Below are 21,175 nucleotides of genomic sequence, written 5' to 3'. Positions count from 1 at the left end.
TGAATCTATGAATTGATTTCTCAAATGTTACTTACATGCTGTAAAACTTGCCAGGACAGTTTAATCACTAAGTTTGGTTTCTGAGTGAGAATGGCCTAGAATTAGTAACATCTGAAAACATGACAACGTAACTTTTTGGTTAAAAATACAGGTTTAGCTAAGCTCTAGAGGTTCACACCTATAACCCTAGCTTCTCAAGAGGCTGAGGCTAAAAATTGTGGTTCCAAGTCAGCCAAGGCAGGAAAGCCAATTCGTTAGCAAAAAGCCAAAGTAGAACTGTGGTTCAACACCAACCTTGAGTGAAAAGACTAAGTTAGAGTAAAAGGCCCTGAGTTTCAAATCCCAGATGTTTTTGTTGGTATCCTAATACTCACATGCAAACCTCTATTAGGACACTGGAAACTGCTATAAAACCAAGATATTGCAATTGTAATAAATATGTTTAAATACCTTCTAGTTCACCAATTTTCTTGGCAAATACTTTCAGTTGTTTTTTTAGTTTCCGGACAGTCTTATCCTGTTTTTCAAGCTGTTCCATCAAATCCTAAAGATCAAGATGAAAAATAGAACAGAAAGACCAAAATAAGTCTTTTAAAATACAGTGAGGAAGACACAAACCACAGAACAGCACTGTTAGTTTTATAGAAAAGCTCCAGAATAGCTCATTGGTGGAGCCACCACCTGGCTAAAACTGGCAGGTGTGGAAAATGCAGCTGTGGTAAAAGCCAAATGCTAAAATAGGCAATGCCATAAAAAGCTTTACAGCGTGATGGAAGGCAGGCTTGCTGTGGGTCTTTTCCATTGGACGTGATGTGGGGGAAAAATGACTGAATGCTTACAAATGCACTGTCATCCCAGTGAAGGGGAAAAGGTACAATGTACAAAACACAAAACAGTGGGAAGATTTAGACAGGTGCTGATGGCTCACGCCTGCTACCCTACTAACTCAGGAGGCTTAGATCTGAGGACTGGGAAGAAAAGTCTGTGGGGCTCTTATCTCTAATCACCGAAAACTTGGAAGTAGAGTGGTGGCTCAAATGGTAGAGCACTAGCCTTGAGCTCTGAAAAATCTAAGTGACTGTACCGAGGCCCTGAGTTCCAGCCCCAGTACTTGTATAAAAAAAATTTTAAAAAGGTGGACGTTTTAAGGATGGCTGCAGTTTGGTGTGGAGACTGATGTTCCGTATGTGTGAAGCCATGGTCTCTTTTAGACCTTACCTTAGCAGATTCTAAAATAAGCCTTGAAACCTAGGCAAAGTAAGAAGTTTGGAAAATTAAGATGTAAGCTAAGGGCTGGGAATGTGGCTTAGTGGTAGAGTGCATGCCTAGCATGCATGAAGCCTTGGGTTTGATTCCTCAGTACCACATACACAGAAAAAGCCCGAAGTGGCACTATGGCTCTAGTGGTAGGGTGCTAGTCTTGAGCATAAAGAAGTTCAGGGATAGCACCCAGGCCCTGAGCTGAAGCCCCAGGATGCCCCCCCCCCATCTAAAAAAAAATAATCAGAGTGATATAAAGAAAGATGTAGCTGACCTAGGACCAAAGGGCAGTAGCAGTGTAAGTGGGCATCCATGAACACGTCATGCAAGAAAGCAACAGTCTATTTAAGGGGAGGGTAAAAAAAACAAAAGCTCTATGATTATTCACTTTCTCAAATGACAGGTACAGCTGGAAAGTCAGGAATTAAAAGGAAAGTAGACAAGAGTAGTTTTGGAAAGCTTTGGAAGGAAATGAGTCAGTTATGTTTATAGTTGTCATCCAAAAGGGAAAAGCATTTACAGATACAAATTTGTACCAGGAACCTGTGGCTCACCCTGTAGTCCTGGCTACTCAGGGGACTAAGATCTAATGATCCCAGTTTAAAGCCAACCTGGGCAGCAAAGTTTATAGGAATGCATCTCCAATTAACCAGCAAAAGCAGAAATGGAGGCATGGTTCAAGTGCTGGAGCACCAGCCATGAGAGAAAAGTTGAACTGTGACAGCAGCACACCCATGCATACACACACCCACACATACATACACACACCCACACACACATGAAACACAAAAATATTCACTGTCCACTTTAGACAAGTGTATATAGATACCAGACCCATGTTTTGAAGAAAATAGTTGCTAACATTTCCAAGTGTTCAGAGTTATGCTTCTTGAATTTTGATCTTTGCAAACACATTTTGCTTCCATCATGCTGTAAGCCCAGCGTTAAAAACAAACCAAACATGGCAATGGACGCAGGACACTTAGAGAGGTGACACCACTGGCGGAGAGACAGCTGTGGGGAGAAACAGGCTGTGTGCAGGGTTTTCAGGAGATTTTTCTGGGTAGGGGCAGACAGCAGTGGCTGTTCAATTATAGAGGGCTGAAAAGAGCGGGAGACAGGGAGAAAGCACTGTGATTTTACATACAATCATCCGTTTGTAAAGTGAAATCCGATAGGATTGATACTTCTTAGGGTCATCTGCATATAATTCCTCAAAATACTGAAAAAACAGGCACAACGGATATTTGTTTTTTTCTTGGGTCTTGGAGGAAAGGCCACCTCTCAGCAGAATCAATTTTAAAAATATTTGAAAACACAAATAATAAACCTGAATTCTTCATCTGCCAGCACTCTCATTACTGTAATATAAATGATCTGAACTATATACTTAGTGATTTTTTTTTGCATGATAAAGACAGGAGGTGCTGGGCACTGGTGGTTTATGCTTATGATCAAGTTACTCAAGAGACTGACATCTGAGGATCACAGTTCAAAGCCAGCCTGGCCAGAAAAATCCTTGAGTCTCTTATCTCCAAATTAACTGGCCAAAAAGACAAGAAGTAGAACTATAGCTCAAGTGATAAGAGTGGCAGCCTTAAATGGAAAAGCTGAAGGACAGTGCTCAGGCCTTAAATTCAAGCCCCAGCACTGGCACAAAAAAGACAGGTTGGCTGACAAAGACACTGCTGCTCAGCAGGCCACCAGCAGTGGGCCATGTCATCCAGCCAAGACTCAGACTTCTTGCTTCTCTTTCAGTGACATGCTCTGTAGCCAGCCACAGCCACAAGGGTAGGGAGTGAGAAACACAGCCCTGCCAGGGCCTCTCATTTGAAGGTAGGGGGGGGGCTGGTGAGAAGCCCTGTCCCTTCCTTCTTTCCTTCCTTTCCCAAAGGCCATGTGGAGGAGGCTTGTGAATCCTCTTCACTTCATGAGGAAGAAAAACCATTTTTGTATTGGTGTTGGCGGCAGGTGGGTGGTGGATGTTATGCAAGGCACACTTTCCGAAAAACAGCCCAAATCAACTGCTGCTTTCACATTCTGCTCAAGGGCTTCCTCAAGAATTGCATGATGCAGGCCAGGTGCCATTGGCTCATGCCTATAATCCTCGTTATCCAAGAAGCTGAGATCTGAGGATCACAGTTTAAAGCCAGCCTGAGCAGGAAAAGTCCATGAGCCTCTATCTCCAATTAACCACCAAAAAGTTAGAAGTGGAGCTGGGGCTCAAGTGGTAGAGCACTAGGTTTGAGCAAAAAAAGCTATGGGACAGCCCTGAGTTCAAGCGCCAGTGCTGGCAATTAATAAGCAAATGAATTTGAATTTTACAATTCAAACCAAGAAACTATAATGAGTTTGAAAAACTGAAATGAAATATTTTGTGAACTTGAATATGACATCGTTCTTTGGAATCTGTAGTCAGTATAAGGGCAGGAAAAAAGCTCATCTGCAAAGGGGGTTTTCTGAACTCAGACTCATTAACTAGACCTTTCCCAGCTTAGAATGTGGGGCTTAGTTTGTTTTGATGTTAGCTATGAAAAATTGCCAAGAAAATGAATGCTGAAGACACAGTGCAAAGAAAACACTTGATCAACTTAGTGAACAAACCCCAAGAATCTGATAGCCCAGAGGCATCTCAATTTCATGGGCTCACTTAGTTATTTTAACAAAACCAATGATAAAACACAGAATTTGTACACTCATCAATCAATATTATTCAGTATTATTCAAAATTATTCAGTTACTCGGTAGATTTAGCAATTCTTAGCTATGAAAGCATTGTTAGTTGAATATAAGCCACGATATAACTATACAATGACATTTTAAGAGTATTTCATGATTCAGACGATTTCCCCCGACAAATTAAGAGATTTCAGGCACTTTGGAAAGAGTCCAAATACCACCTCTCCCTTCCCACCTCCCATTTCTACCCCAGGGTTTCACAGCCAGCAGAGTGGGGGGAACGGGAGACTTATAACTTTGGGTTGAATAAATGACACTAGAAAAGTATTTGCAATGTGAATAATCATTAATGGAACAATGGAGGGATGATTCAGATTGTTAAGTCTTTAGAGAAGATGCAAACATTTGTATTATAGGTTATTAAAAAAAACCCTGAACTAGCAGAGTGCCAGATGCTCACAACTGTCTGTCATCCTAGCTACTCAAGAGGTTGAGATCTTAAGATGGTGGTTTGAAACCTGCCTGAGCAGAAAAGCCTGTGAGACTCTTCTCTCCAATTAACCACCAAAAAGCCAAAAGTAGAGCTGTGGCTCCAGTGACAGAGCACTACCAGCTCAGGGTCCAGAACATCAGACCTCCCTCCACCCCCCAGGAACCTTCTGTGAAAGACAACCTTTGAACATGCCCTTCTCACTGCTGCCAAATAAGGGATAACAAGTGTAAGGCAGGGTATTTTTCCCAACTGGGATGTTGGACAAAAAGGAAAGCAGACCATCCAGCATGCTGGCGGAGCAGGAAGTCCCGCCCCTGTCCTTACCAGGTTCTCGTTGGTCAGCCGGGTGATCTCATGCTGCAGGCTGGCCTCGATGCGGGCCTCCGGGGGCAGCTGCAGGTTCTGGGCCAGCAGCTGCTGCTGCCGATTGTTCTCCTCTTTTAGGCTCTGGATCTCCCCTCGGAGGGCCTCGGCCTCGTTCTCATGGCTCCTCTTCTGTGATTGCAGTTGCGATTCTAAGAGCCTGTGGAAGCCACACCAGCAGAGGGGAATATGACACACAGAGCTCCTGCCTGGGGGACCTGAGGTCACAGGCTCACTTCCCAGAGGAAAAGCAACTTGCAGCATGTGTATGTCAGCATCTGACTTGATTCAAGTCAAAAAAATTCAAACCAGGGCGATATGCACTCACATACCTGTGTCCTTCTGAACACAGGAGTAATTTTAACTTTTTGGAAAAAATGTGAGGAAATGATTAGTTAAAAAAAAAAAAAAGCAGGAGGGGGTAACAATGCTCAATAGGAAATGGACTTATTACCTTGCTCATGTAACTGTAACCCTTCTGTACAGTATCTTTACATTAAAAAAATATGTATTAAAAATCAATTAGAGCAGGAAATGGTGCTACATCTCTGCAATCCTAGCCACACGCAGGAGGCAGAGATAGGAGACAACCCAGCCCCAGCAAACTCAGCTTGAGATCCTTATTTTAACCAAGGCTTTTTTTTTTTGCTTATGTGGTGCTGAGGAATCGAACCCAGGGTCTCATGCATGCAAGGCAAGTGCTCTACCACTGAGCCACCTTCCCAGCCCGAGATCCCTATTTTAAAAACAACATAAATGGGCTAGGGACGTGGCTCAAGCTGTAGAGGGCTGGCCTAGCATGCACAAGGCCCCGGGTTCAATCCCCAGCACCAAAACTTAAAAAAATAAGAAGAAATGAAAGATGTAGTTTTAATGTTGGCTTACTATATTCATAAAGTAGTATTTAAGTTGGCCAAACCCAACAGAATTATCACCACAAGCTAAGTTGGAATTATAAAGGGTAAGAATGCAAACTGTTAATCTAACCAAATATGCCTTTAAGGATACAGCTACTCATTCCAGGTATAGCCATGGTCTCGCATATATATTTTTTAAATCTCTGCTTTAGGGTAGAAAGGCTGGAGTGCTACTTTCAACTACATTTACCCTATTTAGAGTGACATTTGAAAAAAATATATATATATTAGCATCTGGTCTTTCTACATATAAGTAACAGAATCCTAACAAGACAGGGCTTTGGAACTTGAGTATTAAGAGGATCTGACATGCTCAGTGGATCTCCAAGAAAACTGGCAGCCAACTGAGTACGTGGAGCAGAGCTGGCACAAACAGCACAGGCACTGGTCAGCATGTCCCCCTTCACCATGTACCCTCTTTTCCACTCCTTTACCAAACTCAAAACAGCCATGGTTAAAAATTAACCAACATGGCCAGGATGCTGTAATCCTAGCTACTCAAGAGGCTGAGATCTAAGGATTACAGATAAATCCAGGAGACTTATCTCCAATTAACCAGCAAAAAAATGGAAGTGGGGGGCTGTGGCTCAAGTGGTAGAGCATCAGCCTTAAGAGAGTACTCGAGCCTTGGGTTCAAGCCCTAGTATCAGCACAAAAAAGATAAAAAAGGAATTAACCAACATAAAAAAAAAAAAGACATTCATTTATTCTAATTGTCTCCATTACCACTGCCTGGGTAAAACTCATTGGTGACTCTGCCAATAATGAATAACAAGCTAAAAGTATTTTAATAATTGCAATATTTCAAAAGGATTTCAATCATTAACACCACAAAGTTAATGGCAATGGTTGACTGTTAGAACAAAGCAGAATAAGCAGAAGCCCCTTGAACAGTGCAAAAATTGTTTAAATGCACTCACTAAAATGGAATTTTTAATAAGATTTTTAAGATACACATAATGAGTATCTATGTTACAAAGATGCTGCTTTTTAAAAAATTCTGTGTTCTTTTCCATGGACAAATTTAGTGTGCTGCTGAGTTTGGGTAGGTATTCTGAAATGAAGCAAAGCATGAAACCCTCTTGATGTTTTGTGTGTTTTTTGGTATACCTACTGGGACTTGAAGAACTCAGTGCCTGGGTGTTCTTTCCTCTTTGATCAAGGCTGTACTTTACTACTCAAGCCACAGCTCCACTTCCAGCTTTTTGCTGGATAACTGGAGATATGAGTTTTACACAGCCCTGTCAGGGCTGCCTTCAAACTGCAATCTTCAGATCTCAGCTTCCTGAGTGGCTGGGGTTACAGGCATGAGCCACTGGTGGCCAGCTAAAGTTTAGTTTTTACAGTACCTCTGTGTGTGTGTGTGTCTGTGTGTGCACACTGAGTATCTGGGCTGAATGTTTTCTGCTGTTATACTGAAAGTAATTTACCATGGAGAAAATCAATACACAAAAAACATGGGAGTTAAAGTCAAGAGATTACTGTTAGTAAGAAAAGAAACAAATTAGTAACAGTCCATTTTGAGGAGACAAATATAACCTGTTGGCTTGTTTTAACCCTTCATAAGCCAGCCACAGCTCTCCATCCTCATTCAACTCATGGCAATCCATAGCAGATGATCTTCCATGCAAAGGAACACAATGCAAAACACAAAGGGACACAGGATGCAAATGAGGTAAGGGTGACAGGGAGTGTGCATGCTATTTTAATATTTATCAAGGGGACAAGTTTGTTTTCATTAGTAACTTTATGACAAAAACCACACAAAAAACCTACTTTTGGTGACTTTTTTTTTTAAAAAGGACATGTAACACTGCAATGAGCAGAAAATAGAGCCAAATAATCAAGAACCTAGAGCTACTTTTCCTGAAAAAAAAAAAATCAATGTCAACAAAAAGAAAGAGATTCTGTTTCCAAGATTTCCTTCAGTTGGCTGAAGGAAATTCATAGATGGGAAGCTATGACACACATAGAAGGAAAATTCCAGCTCCCACTTTATGTGGCAATCTTGGCCATCTATTTCAAAAGCAAGTTTTAGGTTTTCTGGATAGGAATTTGCTTGAGCTTAATCAAATCAAACTTCCCACTTAAAAACTTACTTTTAACCTGGTATTGGTACAATCCTAGCTACTCAGAAGACTGAGATCTGAGGGTAGAGTGTGCGGGGGGTGCCCCAAAGCCAGGAGAATCTTATTTCTAAATAACTACCGGGCTGGGAAGGTGGCTCAGTGGTAGAGTGCTTGCCTTGCATGCATGAGGCCTCGAGTTCGATTCCTCAGCACCACATAAGCAAAAAAACAAAAACAAAAACAAAAACAAAAAAGATCCTAAATAACTACCAAAACAGCTAGAAATAAGGGCTGTGGTTCGAGTAGAAAAGCACCGATTTGTGGCAAAAAGGCCAAACGAAAGCCCTCAGTTTAAGCCCCAATACCAGCATTAAACAAATAAACAAACAAATAAATCTACTCCTTTTAATAATTTGTCCATGAGAGCAAAGACTGCTATTGCTTTCATGTCCTGCTGGATTGGAAGTGTGTGGCACAAGGTACGGCACATAGGCACACAGTATATCTGGATAGATAAAGAGCATATTGCTCTTTCTATGGTAATGTACTCTTAGATATACCCATGTTTTAAATTTACATTTATCAGTTAAAATTTCCATTTAACCAAATGCTTGTGTATTTCCCATCAGTGACTAAAAAAGGAAGTAAGACTTATTTCACTGTTTACATGGCAAATATCTTTAGTTGGTGATCACTTACTTGTGTGTGCCCATCCTGACACTACATACCAGGAAATCTGGACCAAACACTGATAATAGGTATCACCAGAATTGGCTTTCTCTGCTGTCATCCCTGGCTAGGTCACTTCAAAATCACTTAGCAAGCTGGGTGCCGATGGCTCATGCCTATAATTCTAGCTACTCCGGAAACTGAGATCTGAAGATCACAGTTTAAAGCGAGCCCAGGTAAGAAAATCCATGAGACTCTTATCCCCAATCAACCACCAGAAAACCAGAAGTGGCACTATAATTCAAAGTGGTAGAGCATTAGCCTTGAGCAAAAGAGCTCTGGAACAGTACTCAGACACTGAGTTCAAATCTTCCAGCCAAAAAACAAACAAACAAAAACATCTAGCAATAGTCTTCAGAATTCAGTAGTACTAATATTCTGTTGAGAAGTAAGGTAATGGGAAAGCAGAACTCCAGATAAAAGTCGTATTCTCCCATACCTAAAGTCATGCTAATCTTTTTAGTTTAGGGTCTGGAGGCGTTGCTCAGGTGGTTGAGTACTAGTCTGTCAGCCAAAGTGCCAGGCCCTAAGTTTAAGGCCAACACTGAAGAAATTCTGTATACCTCATCATTTCTCTTCTTGACCAAGTTCCCCTTACTGAAAGCTGACATTTCCCTACAGACCTTCCAACAGTCATGGGGAGTAGCAATCAGATTATGAAGGGCCCACCTAAGACTGTCCAACTGCACAACTGGCCTTCTCAAGGCAGCACTTGAGGGCTAAGGCCCTGAATACATGAAAGTATCTTTCCCTCATGCAATAAGCTTCCAGAGACCCCTCATCAGTAATACTACCTACCATTATCAATGGGAGTTTTGCCATGATGATTTTTATTGTACACTGTACAAGGAGGGTTCACTGTGACATTCCCATACATTATCCAATGTGCCCCATCAACCTCACCTCCTCTATTACTTTTTCTTTTCCTTCTTTTTTTCTTTTTTGTGCCAGTACTGTGGCTTGTACTCAAGGCGTGGGTACTGCCGTTACTTAAGCTTTTCCGTTCAAAGGTGATGCTCTACCACTGGAGCCATATTTCCACTTTCAGCTTTTTGCTGGTTTGGATTTGTCTACTGGGGCTGGCTTTGAACCTTGATCCTTAGATCTCAGTCTCCTGAGTAGCTAGGATTGTAGAGTGAGCCACCAGCGCCCAGATTTTCTTGGCTTTAATTTACAAAGTACTCTTGATTTGATACCTGTGGCTGAGCATGGTGGGTCACCCCCTTCTCAACGTCTTAGAATGCTTTTAATACTTTTGTGATCCTACTCTCATATATGCATATAAAGAACTTCAACCATATTCATCCTCATTCATCCCGCTCCTACTGATCCATGTTCCTCAATGGGCCTGTTTATAATGGATTTTAACAGGGAGTACATGGGAAGTCTTGGATTCTCTCTGAAGTTGCTGTCTGATCAAGCAATGAATGGTCATGTTGACTTCTGGTCCACAAGGAGGCTGGCTGACTTGGAGACTCAAGATTAATACAGTTAAGCTAAAATGAAGCAAAGAAGAATCAACTTACCTGTTTGTTTCTTTCAAACCAATGTATGCTTGTGCTATTTCGCCTTTATCTTTCATTTTTTGTACATCTTCCAAAAGTATTGTGGCATCTGTCATTGTATTCTGGAGGAAATGACACATTTCCACATTAAGACTCAATTGAAAAAGCTGTGGCCAACATATTCTGTTTTCCTCCAGTTAGGGGTGCTTAAGTACTTCACCCTACCTGTGTCACAACTGAGCATCAACTCAGCCCCATGCAACCACAGCTGGAAAATGCCTAACACTATACTTTAAAGGTGACCAGATCTGTAGTACCACTGTCCTGCCAATACAATCACTGGTGGGCTCTGTGCATTTGACATATGGAAACAATGTGTGTGCATGTACACATAAACAGCATAACAATCTATACAACAACAGAAAAAAGCTAGGCAACCACTCAATGGAATGTACAAAAACAATCAATTACTTTCTGACCAGTTCAAAGGAAAGAAACACCAAATAAAATATCTGAAAATTTGGCACTAACTTCATTTTTTCCCCATTAAAAACTCAGTACAAAGTAGGTAATGTTCAGATGTGATGCTTTATAAAATTAAAGGTTTTTTTTCTCATCTCATCTTAAGATATATCTAAGTGGGAAGGAGGGAGCTCTTTTTAAATATCTCCCATCTGCTCCTTTTAATTCTCTTCTCCTCTAGCACAACTCAGCATAATATGTATGTAAATCTATATACATACATATATGTACATTAATTGGAAAGAAACATTAGACAGGTACATTACCGATTTTTTTTCATATAAAAGGGATATTTTGTCAATATTTTAATTTCCTTTTTCTATTTGGTCTAACCTGACATGGAACATAGTATCTATCCTATTTACCTATCCATCCATCCCATCCATCCCATCCATCCATCCATCCATCCATCCAATCATCTATATATTGTTTCTGCCAATACTAGGATTTGAACTTGGATCACTCTCTTGCTTTTCTTTTTTGTTTAAGGCTGGCACTCTACTACTTGAGCCACAGCTCCACTTTTGGCTTTTTTGGTGGTTAATTGGAAATAAAGAGTCTTATGGACTTTCCTTCCTGGACTGTCTTTGAGCCATGATCCTCAGTTTTCAGCCTCTTGAGTAGCTAGGATTACAGACATAAGCCACTAGTACCCAGCAGGGAACATAGTTTTAAAATCTTTATTCAGTTGCTTTCTACTTTGCCAAAGCAGGAAGAGATGAGGCATACTGTTCTGTATCTTCTTAATAATAATATACTTCAGAACACAATGGCCTGTTCAATTTATCTAAATAGTATTTGTCGGATTCTTTATTTAACATTTGCTCTATGGACTTAGTAGAATATGTTTCAAATACCATGCTCTTAGAAACTAGTTTGAGATAAGTCCAGTTGTATCCGTTCCTCAGTGGCTGAGAACAAGGTATAGGGGAAGTGGATGCTGCAGCCTCAGCAAGAGAGACTTTTATTCCCTGAGCTCCTGGATCTAAGTGGCTCAGCTGCTCAGGCTCCTCCCCTTCCCTGCTGTTCCCACAAACCTACAGCTGTTAGATACAAGAGCTTTGCTGGGTGTCAGTGGCTCATACCAGTAATCCTAACTACTCAAGAGGTGGAGATCTGAGAATTGCTTATTGAAGCCAGCTCAGGTGGACAAATCCTCAAGTCTCTTATTTCCAATTATCCAGCAAAAAGTTGGAACAAGAAGCATGGCTTGGGATGGGAAAGTGGCTTAGTGGTAGAGTGCTTGTCTAGCATGCATGAAGCCCTGGGTTCGATTCTTTAGTACCACATACACATAAAAAACTGGAAGTGGCCCTGTGACTCAAGTGGTAGAGTGCTAGCATTGAGCAAAAGCAGCTCAGGGACAGTGGTCAGGCCCTGAGTTAAAGCCTCAGAACTACCTCCCTCCCCCCAAAAAAGAAGCATGGCTCAAGTGGTAGAGCAATAGCTATGAGTAAAAAAGTTAAGCAAGAGTCCAAGGCCCAGAGTTCATGTGCCAGTACTGGCACCAAAAAAAAAAAAAAGAAAGAAAAAGAAAATAAAAGAACAAGAGCTTAAAGTGTGTGAACATCTGAGTGTATACCAAGCTTTTCCTTTTCTGGACTGAGCCTGTCCTACCACAACTGCTGTCATGAGTTACAGAGCTGACACTAGGTTAGAACTCACGGAGACCAGTCTAGAAACCAGACTGAAAGCTGGTTCCCAGAGCAAATGGGAAATTAATGTGCAAATATCAGAATAGCCTTAGTGTTCATAAACCATCCATTACCTATACTGAGGAAGACCTGCAAAATGTTAGGACTATCTGTAAGTGTTATTAAATATTGGGGAAAAAAATCTTACCATTACCTTGTCATCCTGAAAAATCACAAGTTGGCAGGCACAAAAAAAAAAAGGAAAAAAATTTTTAGTTCTGTGATTAAATTGTATCAATGATTCTCATTATAGCAGAAAAAAAGCTAATTTAAAAAGAACTATGAATTACTTGTCCTAAAATGAATTCTGTAAATAAATTAACATTCACGAAAGTGTCAGGTGAACCTCAATATATATATATATATATGATGGCAGCTCTTGTTTAAAATTCTCTCAAGTTGCTTTAGTTTTAATTTTTATTAATTTTTAAATTTTTTATTAATTTACTTTATTGCTATTATTACGTACAGAGGGATTAAAATTACATGAGTCAGGTAATGAGTACATTTCCTTCTGTACAGTATCATCTGTTCCCTCATTCTCTCTGCAGAATGAATACATACACACACACACACACACACACACACACACACACACACACACACACACACACGTTGTTGGTGGTGGTTGTGGGGCTTGAATTCAGGGCTTGGGTGCTGTCCTTGAGCTCTTTTGCTCAAGGCTAGTGCTCTACCACTTGAACTACAGCACCACTTCCAGTTTTCTAGTGGTTTATTAGAGATAAGAGTCTCTCAAACCTTCCTGACTGGGCTGTCTTGGAACCGTGATCCTCAGAGCTCAGCCTCCTGAGTAATTAGGATTACAGGCATGAGCCACCAGAGCCCGTCTCTGCAGAATATTTTGAAGAGAACAGCCCTGCTATTGATATACCTCTGTGAGATTTTTGTCCTAGGTCCTTGAGCATTTAAGTAATGTCCACTAGGGGGCATCTGTCCAGGTGGAGCAGACCAAGCTGCAGGGCGAGAATCATCCTCTGGTTCATGGGTATTGCTGGGGTAGACAGCGCTGGCATGTTAGAACATCAGTGTCGTGGGCATCTTTCCTAGGCGAGGCTAAGGCAGTTGCCCTGCGTAGGCTGGTGCTGGGTGAACAGGGACCTGGGTCAGCCAGGGCTGGCCCATCAGAGGTAGATCAGCTGTCTCATGGATTGTGTGGGCTGAGTGAGTACATTTGATACCAGTGCTCTAAGCTCTGAAAGCTACAGGGTTTTTATGTTGCACATTTCATTTTTCTCATACTTTCAATTTTTACTACATGTCCTTGTGAGACTATCACCATGTACTCTGCAAATATATACAATTGTTGCTTGTAAACTTAAAAAAACAAAAGACTACCAGTTTTTCACATGGGAATCATCAGAAGAGAATCTTGATTTTGGAATGAACCCCAGCAAGCATGCAGCCTTCTTTCCCCAGGCCCAGCCACATCAGACATGAACATAAAAGGGGGTTGCTCTCTAGGAGGGTAAGGTGTGGGAGAGGGAAAAATAGTAGAGCACCTGTCCTAGCAAGTGCAAAGCCCTAAATTCATTCTCCACTATCACCAAAAAGTACTGAGAATCTGGGTGCTGGTAGTTCATACCTGTAATCCTAGCTAGTCAGGAGGCTGAGATCTAAGGATCAAGGTTCAAAGCCAGCCTGGATGGCAAAGTCCATGGCACTCTTATATCCAATTAATCACCAAAAAACTAGAAATGGAGCTATGGCTCCAGTGGTAGAGTGCCAGCCTTGAGTAGAAAAAGCTAAAGGATGGCACCCAGGCCCTGAGTTCAAACCCTGGTAATGACACATTCATACCAAGTATTTGTGGTCCAACAAAGATTAATTTTATGTCTTGTAGCCAGGCACTGGTGGCTTATGCCTGTAATACTAGCAACTCAGGAGGCTAAGAGCTGAGGACTGCGGCTTGAAGTCAGCCCCAGCAGGAAAGACTGTGAGACTGCTATCTCCAATTAATCACAGAAAAAGCTGGAAGAGGTGATGTGGCTCCAGTGGTAGAGCACTAGCCTTAGCCCAGGGATAGCTAGGCACAGAGTTCAAGCCCCAGAACCAGAAAAAAAAAATTCTTTGTCTGTGAGTAACAGCTGAAACTTTGAAGGTCAATTGGGATTCCATTTGTTGTTTTTATGATTGCTTAATAAGTTTGCTTCATTCTGAATTACAGGCAAAGGTGAAGAAGTGGCAGGCTTCTCCCAGACTCCAGCCGTGTATGCTGGTGCTTACCTTGGGCTGGATGGCCTCTTTCTGGCTGACCAGCTGAGACCGCAGGATGAGGACCTCCTCCTTGCGGACATCCAGCTCCTCACTCACTGAGGTCAACTGCTCCATGAGGACGCGGTAGGCAGGAGCTCCAGGCGCCGTCACCTCCGGAGCGCTTTTCTCACTGAGGGCTTTGCGTAACTCATTGAGCTCATTTTTCAGTTTCTTGTTTTCTGACTCGAGTTCTTGACGCTGAAGGAGGAGATAAAGCCAAGTTCACTGCTGTCCTTCTTGACAGATGATACATTGGAAAACTCAATTTGCCCCAGGCAGGCTGGTAGAGAATTCTGATTGAAATGGACATTAAAGCTCCCCCAGTGAATGGCTTCCAGAACCTTCTGGGAAGGCTGCTAGGTAAGTTAAGGAGGCAAGGTATCTAGTAGAACTGAGCAAAGCTAATGGTAGTTTGAATCATCAACCTAAATTCCACAGGCAAGTGCATTCTGGAATGCTCCGGGTGTGTCTCCAGGCTGAGAGAGATTGATGAGTGTCAAAAGGGTGGAAGTAGTCTAAGAGACTCAGGTTTTATTTGCAGGGAAATAGAAGATAATTCCAACTCTGAAGCAGAATAAGATACTTTGAATAAATAGTTACAGTGAGTAGACCCTGAAATCTTTTTTTTTTTAGGGGGGCAGTCCTGGGGCTTGAACTCAGGAACAGAGCAATGTCCCTGAGCTTTTCTGCTCCAGGCTAGCATTTTACCACTTGAGCCACAGCTCCATTTCTGGCTTTTTGGTGGTTCACTGGAGATAAGAATCTCATGTACTTTTCTGCCTGGGCTGACATTGAACCTTGGCCCTCAAATCTCAGCCTCTTTTAGTAGCTAGGATTGCAGGCGTGAGCCACTGGTACCTAGCTTCCTTGGGGCTTTATTTAGCACAGACCACAGGACCAGATGAAATTGGAACGGTCTAAAGATCCCAGAGACACAATCTTTGGGGCTTGTAGCACCATTAATATTCTGTACTCTTCTATAAAAATGAATGTTCCCACTATTCCCCATCTCTTACCAATTGTAATCAGAGTTGCATAGCTTATCTGTATAACAGAAAACATACAAATGTCTTTAGTTTGATGCCTTAGCATCAGTGTTTTCAAACTTTAATGTATATCAGAATCACCTGGAATTCTTGTTAAAATACATATTGCTTGCCCAAGAAGCAGTATACTCAAAACCTGACTTCTGAAATTTTAATACATATTGCCAGATGCTAGTAGCTCAACGCCTGTAATCCTAACTACTCAAAAGGCTGAAATCTAAGGATCACGGTTCAAAGCCAGCCTGGGGAGGAAAGTCTGTGAGACTCTTATCTCCAACAGAAAACCAGAAGTAAGGCTGTGGCTCAAAGTGGTACAGTACTAGCCTTGAGCAAAAGAGTTCAGGGACAGCACTCAGGCCTTGAGTTCAAGGCCCATGACTCACAAAAATGAGTAAGTAAATGAATAAATAATAAAAATTTTAAAAATACATATTGCTGGGAAGTAGAGGTATGGCTCAAATGAGAGAACACCAGCCTTGAGTGAAAAAGCCAAGTGAGAGCACAAGGCCCTGTGTACCAGCCCTGGCACTGGCATACAGCAGTGTCTTTATTTGTTCCTGTGTACATGAGGCAGGAGACAGTCTGGAGAGCATATGGTTACCCCTGTGTCTCAGGTCTATAACACCCTCAGCTCCAATCAGGTTTTCCTGTGCACAAGGAGCATTTGAACCCGGTATAGCCTATGTTCTTCAGGATTGTAGATTGAAATGGCAATACCCCCCTCCCCCACCACCCCCCAGCCCCAGTCCTCTCCAGGAGGGGGAGGGATAACAAGCAGGGTGAAAGACGATGATTATGGTCAAAGCATTATTTGTCTGTGTGAATATAAAACAGTAAAACCTGCTGCAATTGTTGTAGCAAGGGGGTAAGGGAGAAGGGAATGTGATAGAGGGGGTAAGATTGATTAGAATACATTATATATATGAGTAGAAAGGTCTTAATGAAATCACCCCGTACATAACTAATGAATGCTTAAAAATAAAAAAGAAATAGAATTTATAAAAAGAAACTACATGGGCTAGAAGTAACGCATGAAGAGGCATAAGCCAGGGCTCAGAGCTAAGGGTGTTCTCTGGGAGAAAAAAAAAAACACAAAACCAAACCGATTCTGGGAAGGTCTCTTGTGCAAACAAAGTATTTAAAGTCAGCTAGAAAATTCCCTTTACCTTGAGGGACTCATATTCCAGTTCTGCACCTCTAAGTTGTGGTCTTTCTTCTTCCTGGGGGGAAGGGAGGGAGAAGTAAAAACTTTACATATAAGTTGGCATGTTTTTATTCTTTTTTTTTTTTTTTTTTTTTTTTTTGCTGGTCATGGGGCCTGAACTCTGGGTCTGGGCGCTGTCCTTCAGCTCTTCAGCTCAAGACTAGTGCTCTACCACTGGAGCCACAGCGCCACTTCCGGCTTTTTCTGTTTATGTGGTGCTGAGGAATCGAACCCAGGGCCTCATGCTTGCAAGGCATGCACTCTACCGCTGAGCTACCTTCCCAGCCCCTGTTTTTATTCTTGCAATATTTATTTGTTCTTCAGAAACCAGTGAAGAAACTGGGTGCCAGTAATCCTAGCAGCCCAGGAAGCTGAGATCTGGAGGACCAAGGTTCAAAGCCAGCCCAAGCAAAAAAGTTTTAAGACTCCATTTTCAGTTAAACAGCAAAATACTTGACTGGAAGTGTGGCTCAAGTGGTAAAGCCTTGAGTGAAAAAGCTAAGCAACAGTGTAAGACCCTGAGTTCAAGTCTTAGTCCCAATACAAAAAAACCCCAAAACAACAATGAAGGCTTAGCCCTCACTGCTTTAAACAAACACTGCTTGGATAGGGGTTGAGTTCCTATAAAAGAAAAGACTGCAGGCTAGGTGTGATGATGCACACATATAATCATCGCAGCACTTACAGACTGACACAAGATAATATATTGGAGGCCAGACTACTCTATACAGCAAGATATTCTTACCAAAAATGCCACACACACACACACACACACACACACACACACACACACACACACACACAGAGAGAGAGAGAGAGAGAGAGAGAGAGAGAGAGAGAGAGAGGCCGGCTGATGGCTCACACCTGTATTCCTAACTACTCAGGATCTGAAGATTGGAGTTCAAAAGGAGGAAAGTTCATGAGACCATCACCTCCAATGAACCACCAAATAGCCAGAAGTAGAGCTGTGGCTCAGGTGGTAAGAGTGCCAGGCAGCGTTGATGGAAAAAGCTTAGGGAAAGTGCCCAGGCCCTGAATTCAAGATCTAGTACTGGCACAAAAAAAAAAAAAAATCAAATCAAAACCAAAACCCATAAAGAAATAAGAGAAGAAAAGGTTTCAGAAAGGGCCCTGGCCCCAGCAACCCTGGTCCTGCCTGGGGCTGGGGTCAGGGCACCTACTCTCCTTGGCCTGCCAGGGACTGGGGCTAGGTGTCTCACTCTCACCTTGGCCTTGCTGCGCAGCACCTGCTCCTCTCTGCGGTCTAGTTCGTCCTGCATCACCTGCTTCTCCTGCTCCAGCTCTGTGACTCGCTTCTGTAGCTTGAGGAACAAGGACATGTCCAGAGGTACTTTCTTCTCGCTCGGCTCCTGGACCACAGAAGTCACAGGACAGTCAAGAGGAGCCAATGACTGGCTTAACAGAAAATTAGTCCAGCTGACAGGAGAGATACATATCCAAACAATACGCACAACAAGCGGGCTCAAGCTAGGTAACAAGTGGAGAAATGCAATAAACAAAGTACTACTTCTTCCTTATCAGATTGGCAACAACTGAAAAGATTAACAGTGCCCTGTACTGTATTAGCAACAGTGTCTCACATGATATTGAGGGAAATAGAATATGCTGTGTTTATTTGTTGGTTTGTTTGTAACTCAAGACCTTGCAATTGCTAGGCAAGGGCTGTATCACCCTTTTTCTTTTTTTTGGGGGGGGGGTCCACTCGTGGGGCTTGAACTCTGGACCTGGGCGCTGTCCCTCAGCTCTTCAGCTCAAGGCTAGCACTCTACCACAGTGCCACTTCTGGCTTTTTTTTCCCCTGCTTATGTGGTCCTGAGGAATCGAACTCAGGGCCTCAAGCATGCAAGGCAAGCGCTCTACCACTGAGCCACCTTCCCAGCCCTTGCTTTTTCTTTTTTATGGCTAGTTTTTTGTGTTTTTTTTTCGTCAGTCATGGGGCCTGAACTTTGGGCCTGGGCGCTGTCCCTCAGCAATTCAGCTCAAGGTGAATGCTCTACCACCTGAGCCACAGAGTCACTTCTGGTTTTCTAAATGGTGTATTGGAAATAAGAATCTCAGAAAGTTTCTTGCCTGGGCTGGCTTTGAACTACGATCCTCAGATCTCAGTGTCCTGAGTAGCTAGGATTATAGGCTTGAGCCACCGGCACTTGGCTTTATGGCTATTTTTTAAGATAGGGCTCCGTGGGCTGGGAAGGTAGCTCAGTGGTAGAGCGCTTGCCTTGCATGCATGAGGCCCTGGGTTCGATTCCTCAGCACCACAAAAGAAAAAAGAAAAAAAGCCGGAAGTGGCGCTGTGGCTCAAGTGGTAGAGCGCTAGCCTTGAGCTGAAGAGCTGAGGGACAGCGCTCAGGCCCAGAGTTCAAGCCCCACGACTGGACCCCCCAAAAAAAGATAGGGCTCCATGCTTTTGCCAAGGCCAATTTCTGTGGCCCCTGTTTCCTAAGTAGTGGGATTACAGGTAGTCACCACCATGCTCAGCTTGTTCTTTTAAGTAGGGTCTTTACAAATTTATGTCTGTTTAATGGTATAGATAGCTATATCATCAATTGTTTAGCTATTACCTTACTGACTAGCATTGAGGCAATTTCTAATTTTTTGTTATTTAAATAATGTTTTGTCATTAAAAATAAACATCTTACTACATAAATATCTGAACATTTCTTTTTTAATATTTTTTCTTTTTTAATTTATTTCTTTTATTTTTGTTTATGTGGTACTCGAACCCAGGGCATCATGCATGTAGGCGAGGTCTCTACCACTAAGCCACATTCCCAGCCCCATATCGAAACATTTCTAAGTCTCTTAAATTGGGGAAATTTATATTTCCAACAATATATAATAACTTGCCTTAAAAAACAGTGACTGCTATGCTTTAAAGAAATAAAATTTAGGGGCTGGGAAGTTGGCTCAGTGGTAGAGCGCTTGCCTTGCATGCCTGAGGCCCTGGGTTCGATTCCCAGCACCACATAAGCAAAAAAGCCGGAAGTGGCGCTGTGGCTCAAGTGGTAGAGCACTATCCTTGAGCTGAAAAGCTGAGGGACAGTGCCCAGGCCCAGAGTTCAGGCCCCACAACCAGACACAAAAAAAACAAACAAACAGAAATAAAATTTAGCTTATAGGTGATGATCTACCACTTGATCCACTCCTCTAGTGTGGCATTTTGCTGCTTAATTGAGGATAAGAGTCTTACAGACTTTTCACCCCAGGCTGGTTTCAAAACAAGGATCCTCAGATCTGAGTTGCTTTACAATAGTAAAATAGGATTACAGGTATGAGCTACCAGTTCTATCTTACTTTTCAAATAGTTTATCTCAGCTTGAAATGGATTCCTCATAGCTTATATTTTTTGTACAAATGATGTGCTAATGTAGAAAATGGAATTCTGAAGGAAACTATCACTATCAAAACATTAGAAACGTAGGCTGGGAATGTGGCTCAGTAGTAGATTGCTTGCCTAGCATGCATGAAACCCTGGGTTCGAATCCTCAGTACCATATAAACAGAAAAGGCTGGAAGTGGCACTGTGGCTCAAGTGGTAGCCTTGAGCAAAAGAAGCTCCGGGACAGTGCCTTGCCCCTGAGTTCAAACCCGAAGACTGGAAAAACAAACAAACAAACACCCAGAAACAAAAACAAAGACAAAAACAAAAAAACATTAGAAATGAAAATGTGGGTATAGGGGGTATCCATCAGTGTGGTACAGCAGGTGCTTACCATGCATGAGGCCCTGGGTTCAATGCCCAGCAGCAAAGTAAGTGAAAGATTGATTTGTGAATTGTGCAATACCTCTACATATGTATATGCATGGCTAATTAAGCACCTGTAAGTCCCTTATAGAAAATGTTCCCTGTAGACAACATCACGGTGCCATCCTCCCTGTGACAGGGAAGATATGTAAAATGTACCTCTGCTCTTGATGGGATGTCTTCCATTTCTGCCATTTCAGAGCTAAAGGTATACTCGGACTCGTTGCTGCTGTGGGTAGAGTCTGTTCTCTTGTGTCCAGGCTTAGGCACATTCTGCAAAGCAAATAATCTAGGTATAATGAACACAACATAATGAAACGAGGCATAATTAAGATTGTACTCGTTTGGACTTGGTCTCATTCCCACTCACTAACATGTACTGACAGCCCAGAGACCTTAGGGTTCTACACTATCATGACCCAATTCCTACCAAGGAGTGTGTCTGCTTGACAAGAACAAAACCAATCCAAATGAAAAATCTTCCATGAGCTGCATGCCAGTGGCTCATGCCTGGAATCCTAACTACTCAGGAGTCTGAGATCTGAGGATATTCAACTGAAGCCAGTCCAAGCAGAAGTGTATGTGATCTTCTTATCTCCAATTAACTGGCAAAAAGCAGGAAGCAGAAGTGTGGCTCAAGTGGTAGAACACACT

At 42.3% G+C, this 21,175-nt stretch overlaps 1 protein-coding gene across 4 annotated transcripts in view; it reads right to left on the bottom strand.

The window, feature by feature from the left end:
* Positions 1–21,175, bottom strand: part of Myo5a (myosin VA) — a 128,332-nt gene that overhangs the window by 23,863 nt on the left and 83,294 nt on the right. Inside the window, exons 25-33 of one of the 4 annotated variants that reach the window (XM_069995386.1) lie at positions 20,681–20,794; positions 17,982–18,125; positions 16,718–16,771; positions 14,476–14,703; positions 10,037–10,137; positions 7,252–7,332; positions 4,757–4,955; positions 2,408–2,482; positions 451–544 (exon numbers count right to left, since the gene is read on the bottom strand). In XM_069995386.1, the coding sequence (XP_069851487.1) occupies positions 451–544; positions 2,408–2,482; positions 4,757–4,955; positions 7,252–7,332; positions 10,037–10,137; positions 14,476–14,703; positions 16,718–16,771; positions 17,982–18,125; positions 20,681–20,794 (1,090 nt within the window). The remainder of the gene's footprint in view (positions 1–450; positions 545–2,407; positions 2,483–4,756; positions 4,956–7,251; positions 7,333–10,036; positions 10,138–14,475; positions 14,704–16,717; positions 16,772–17,981; positions 18,126–20,680; positions 20,795–21,175) is intronic. The other 3 variants (XM_069995387.1, XM_069995388.1, XM_069995389.1) reach the window with 3 other exon arrangements.

This window comes from Dipodomys merriami, unplaced genomic scaffold (genome assembly GCF_024711535.1).
Source record: "Dipodomys merriami isolate MVZ:Mamm:240054 unplaced genomic scaffold, mDipMer1.0.p SCAF_48, whole genome shotgun sequence".
Classification (NCBI taxonomy): Eukaryota; Metazoa; Chordata; class Mammalia; order Rodentia; family Heteromyidae; genus Dipodomys; species Dipodomys merriami.
Note: the sequence above shows the minus strand (reverse complement) of the source record. Positions and strands in the feature narration are given on the sequence as shown.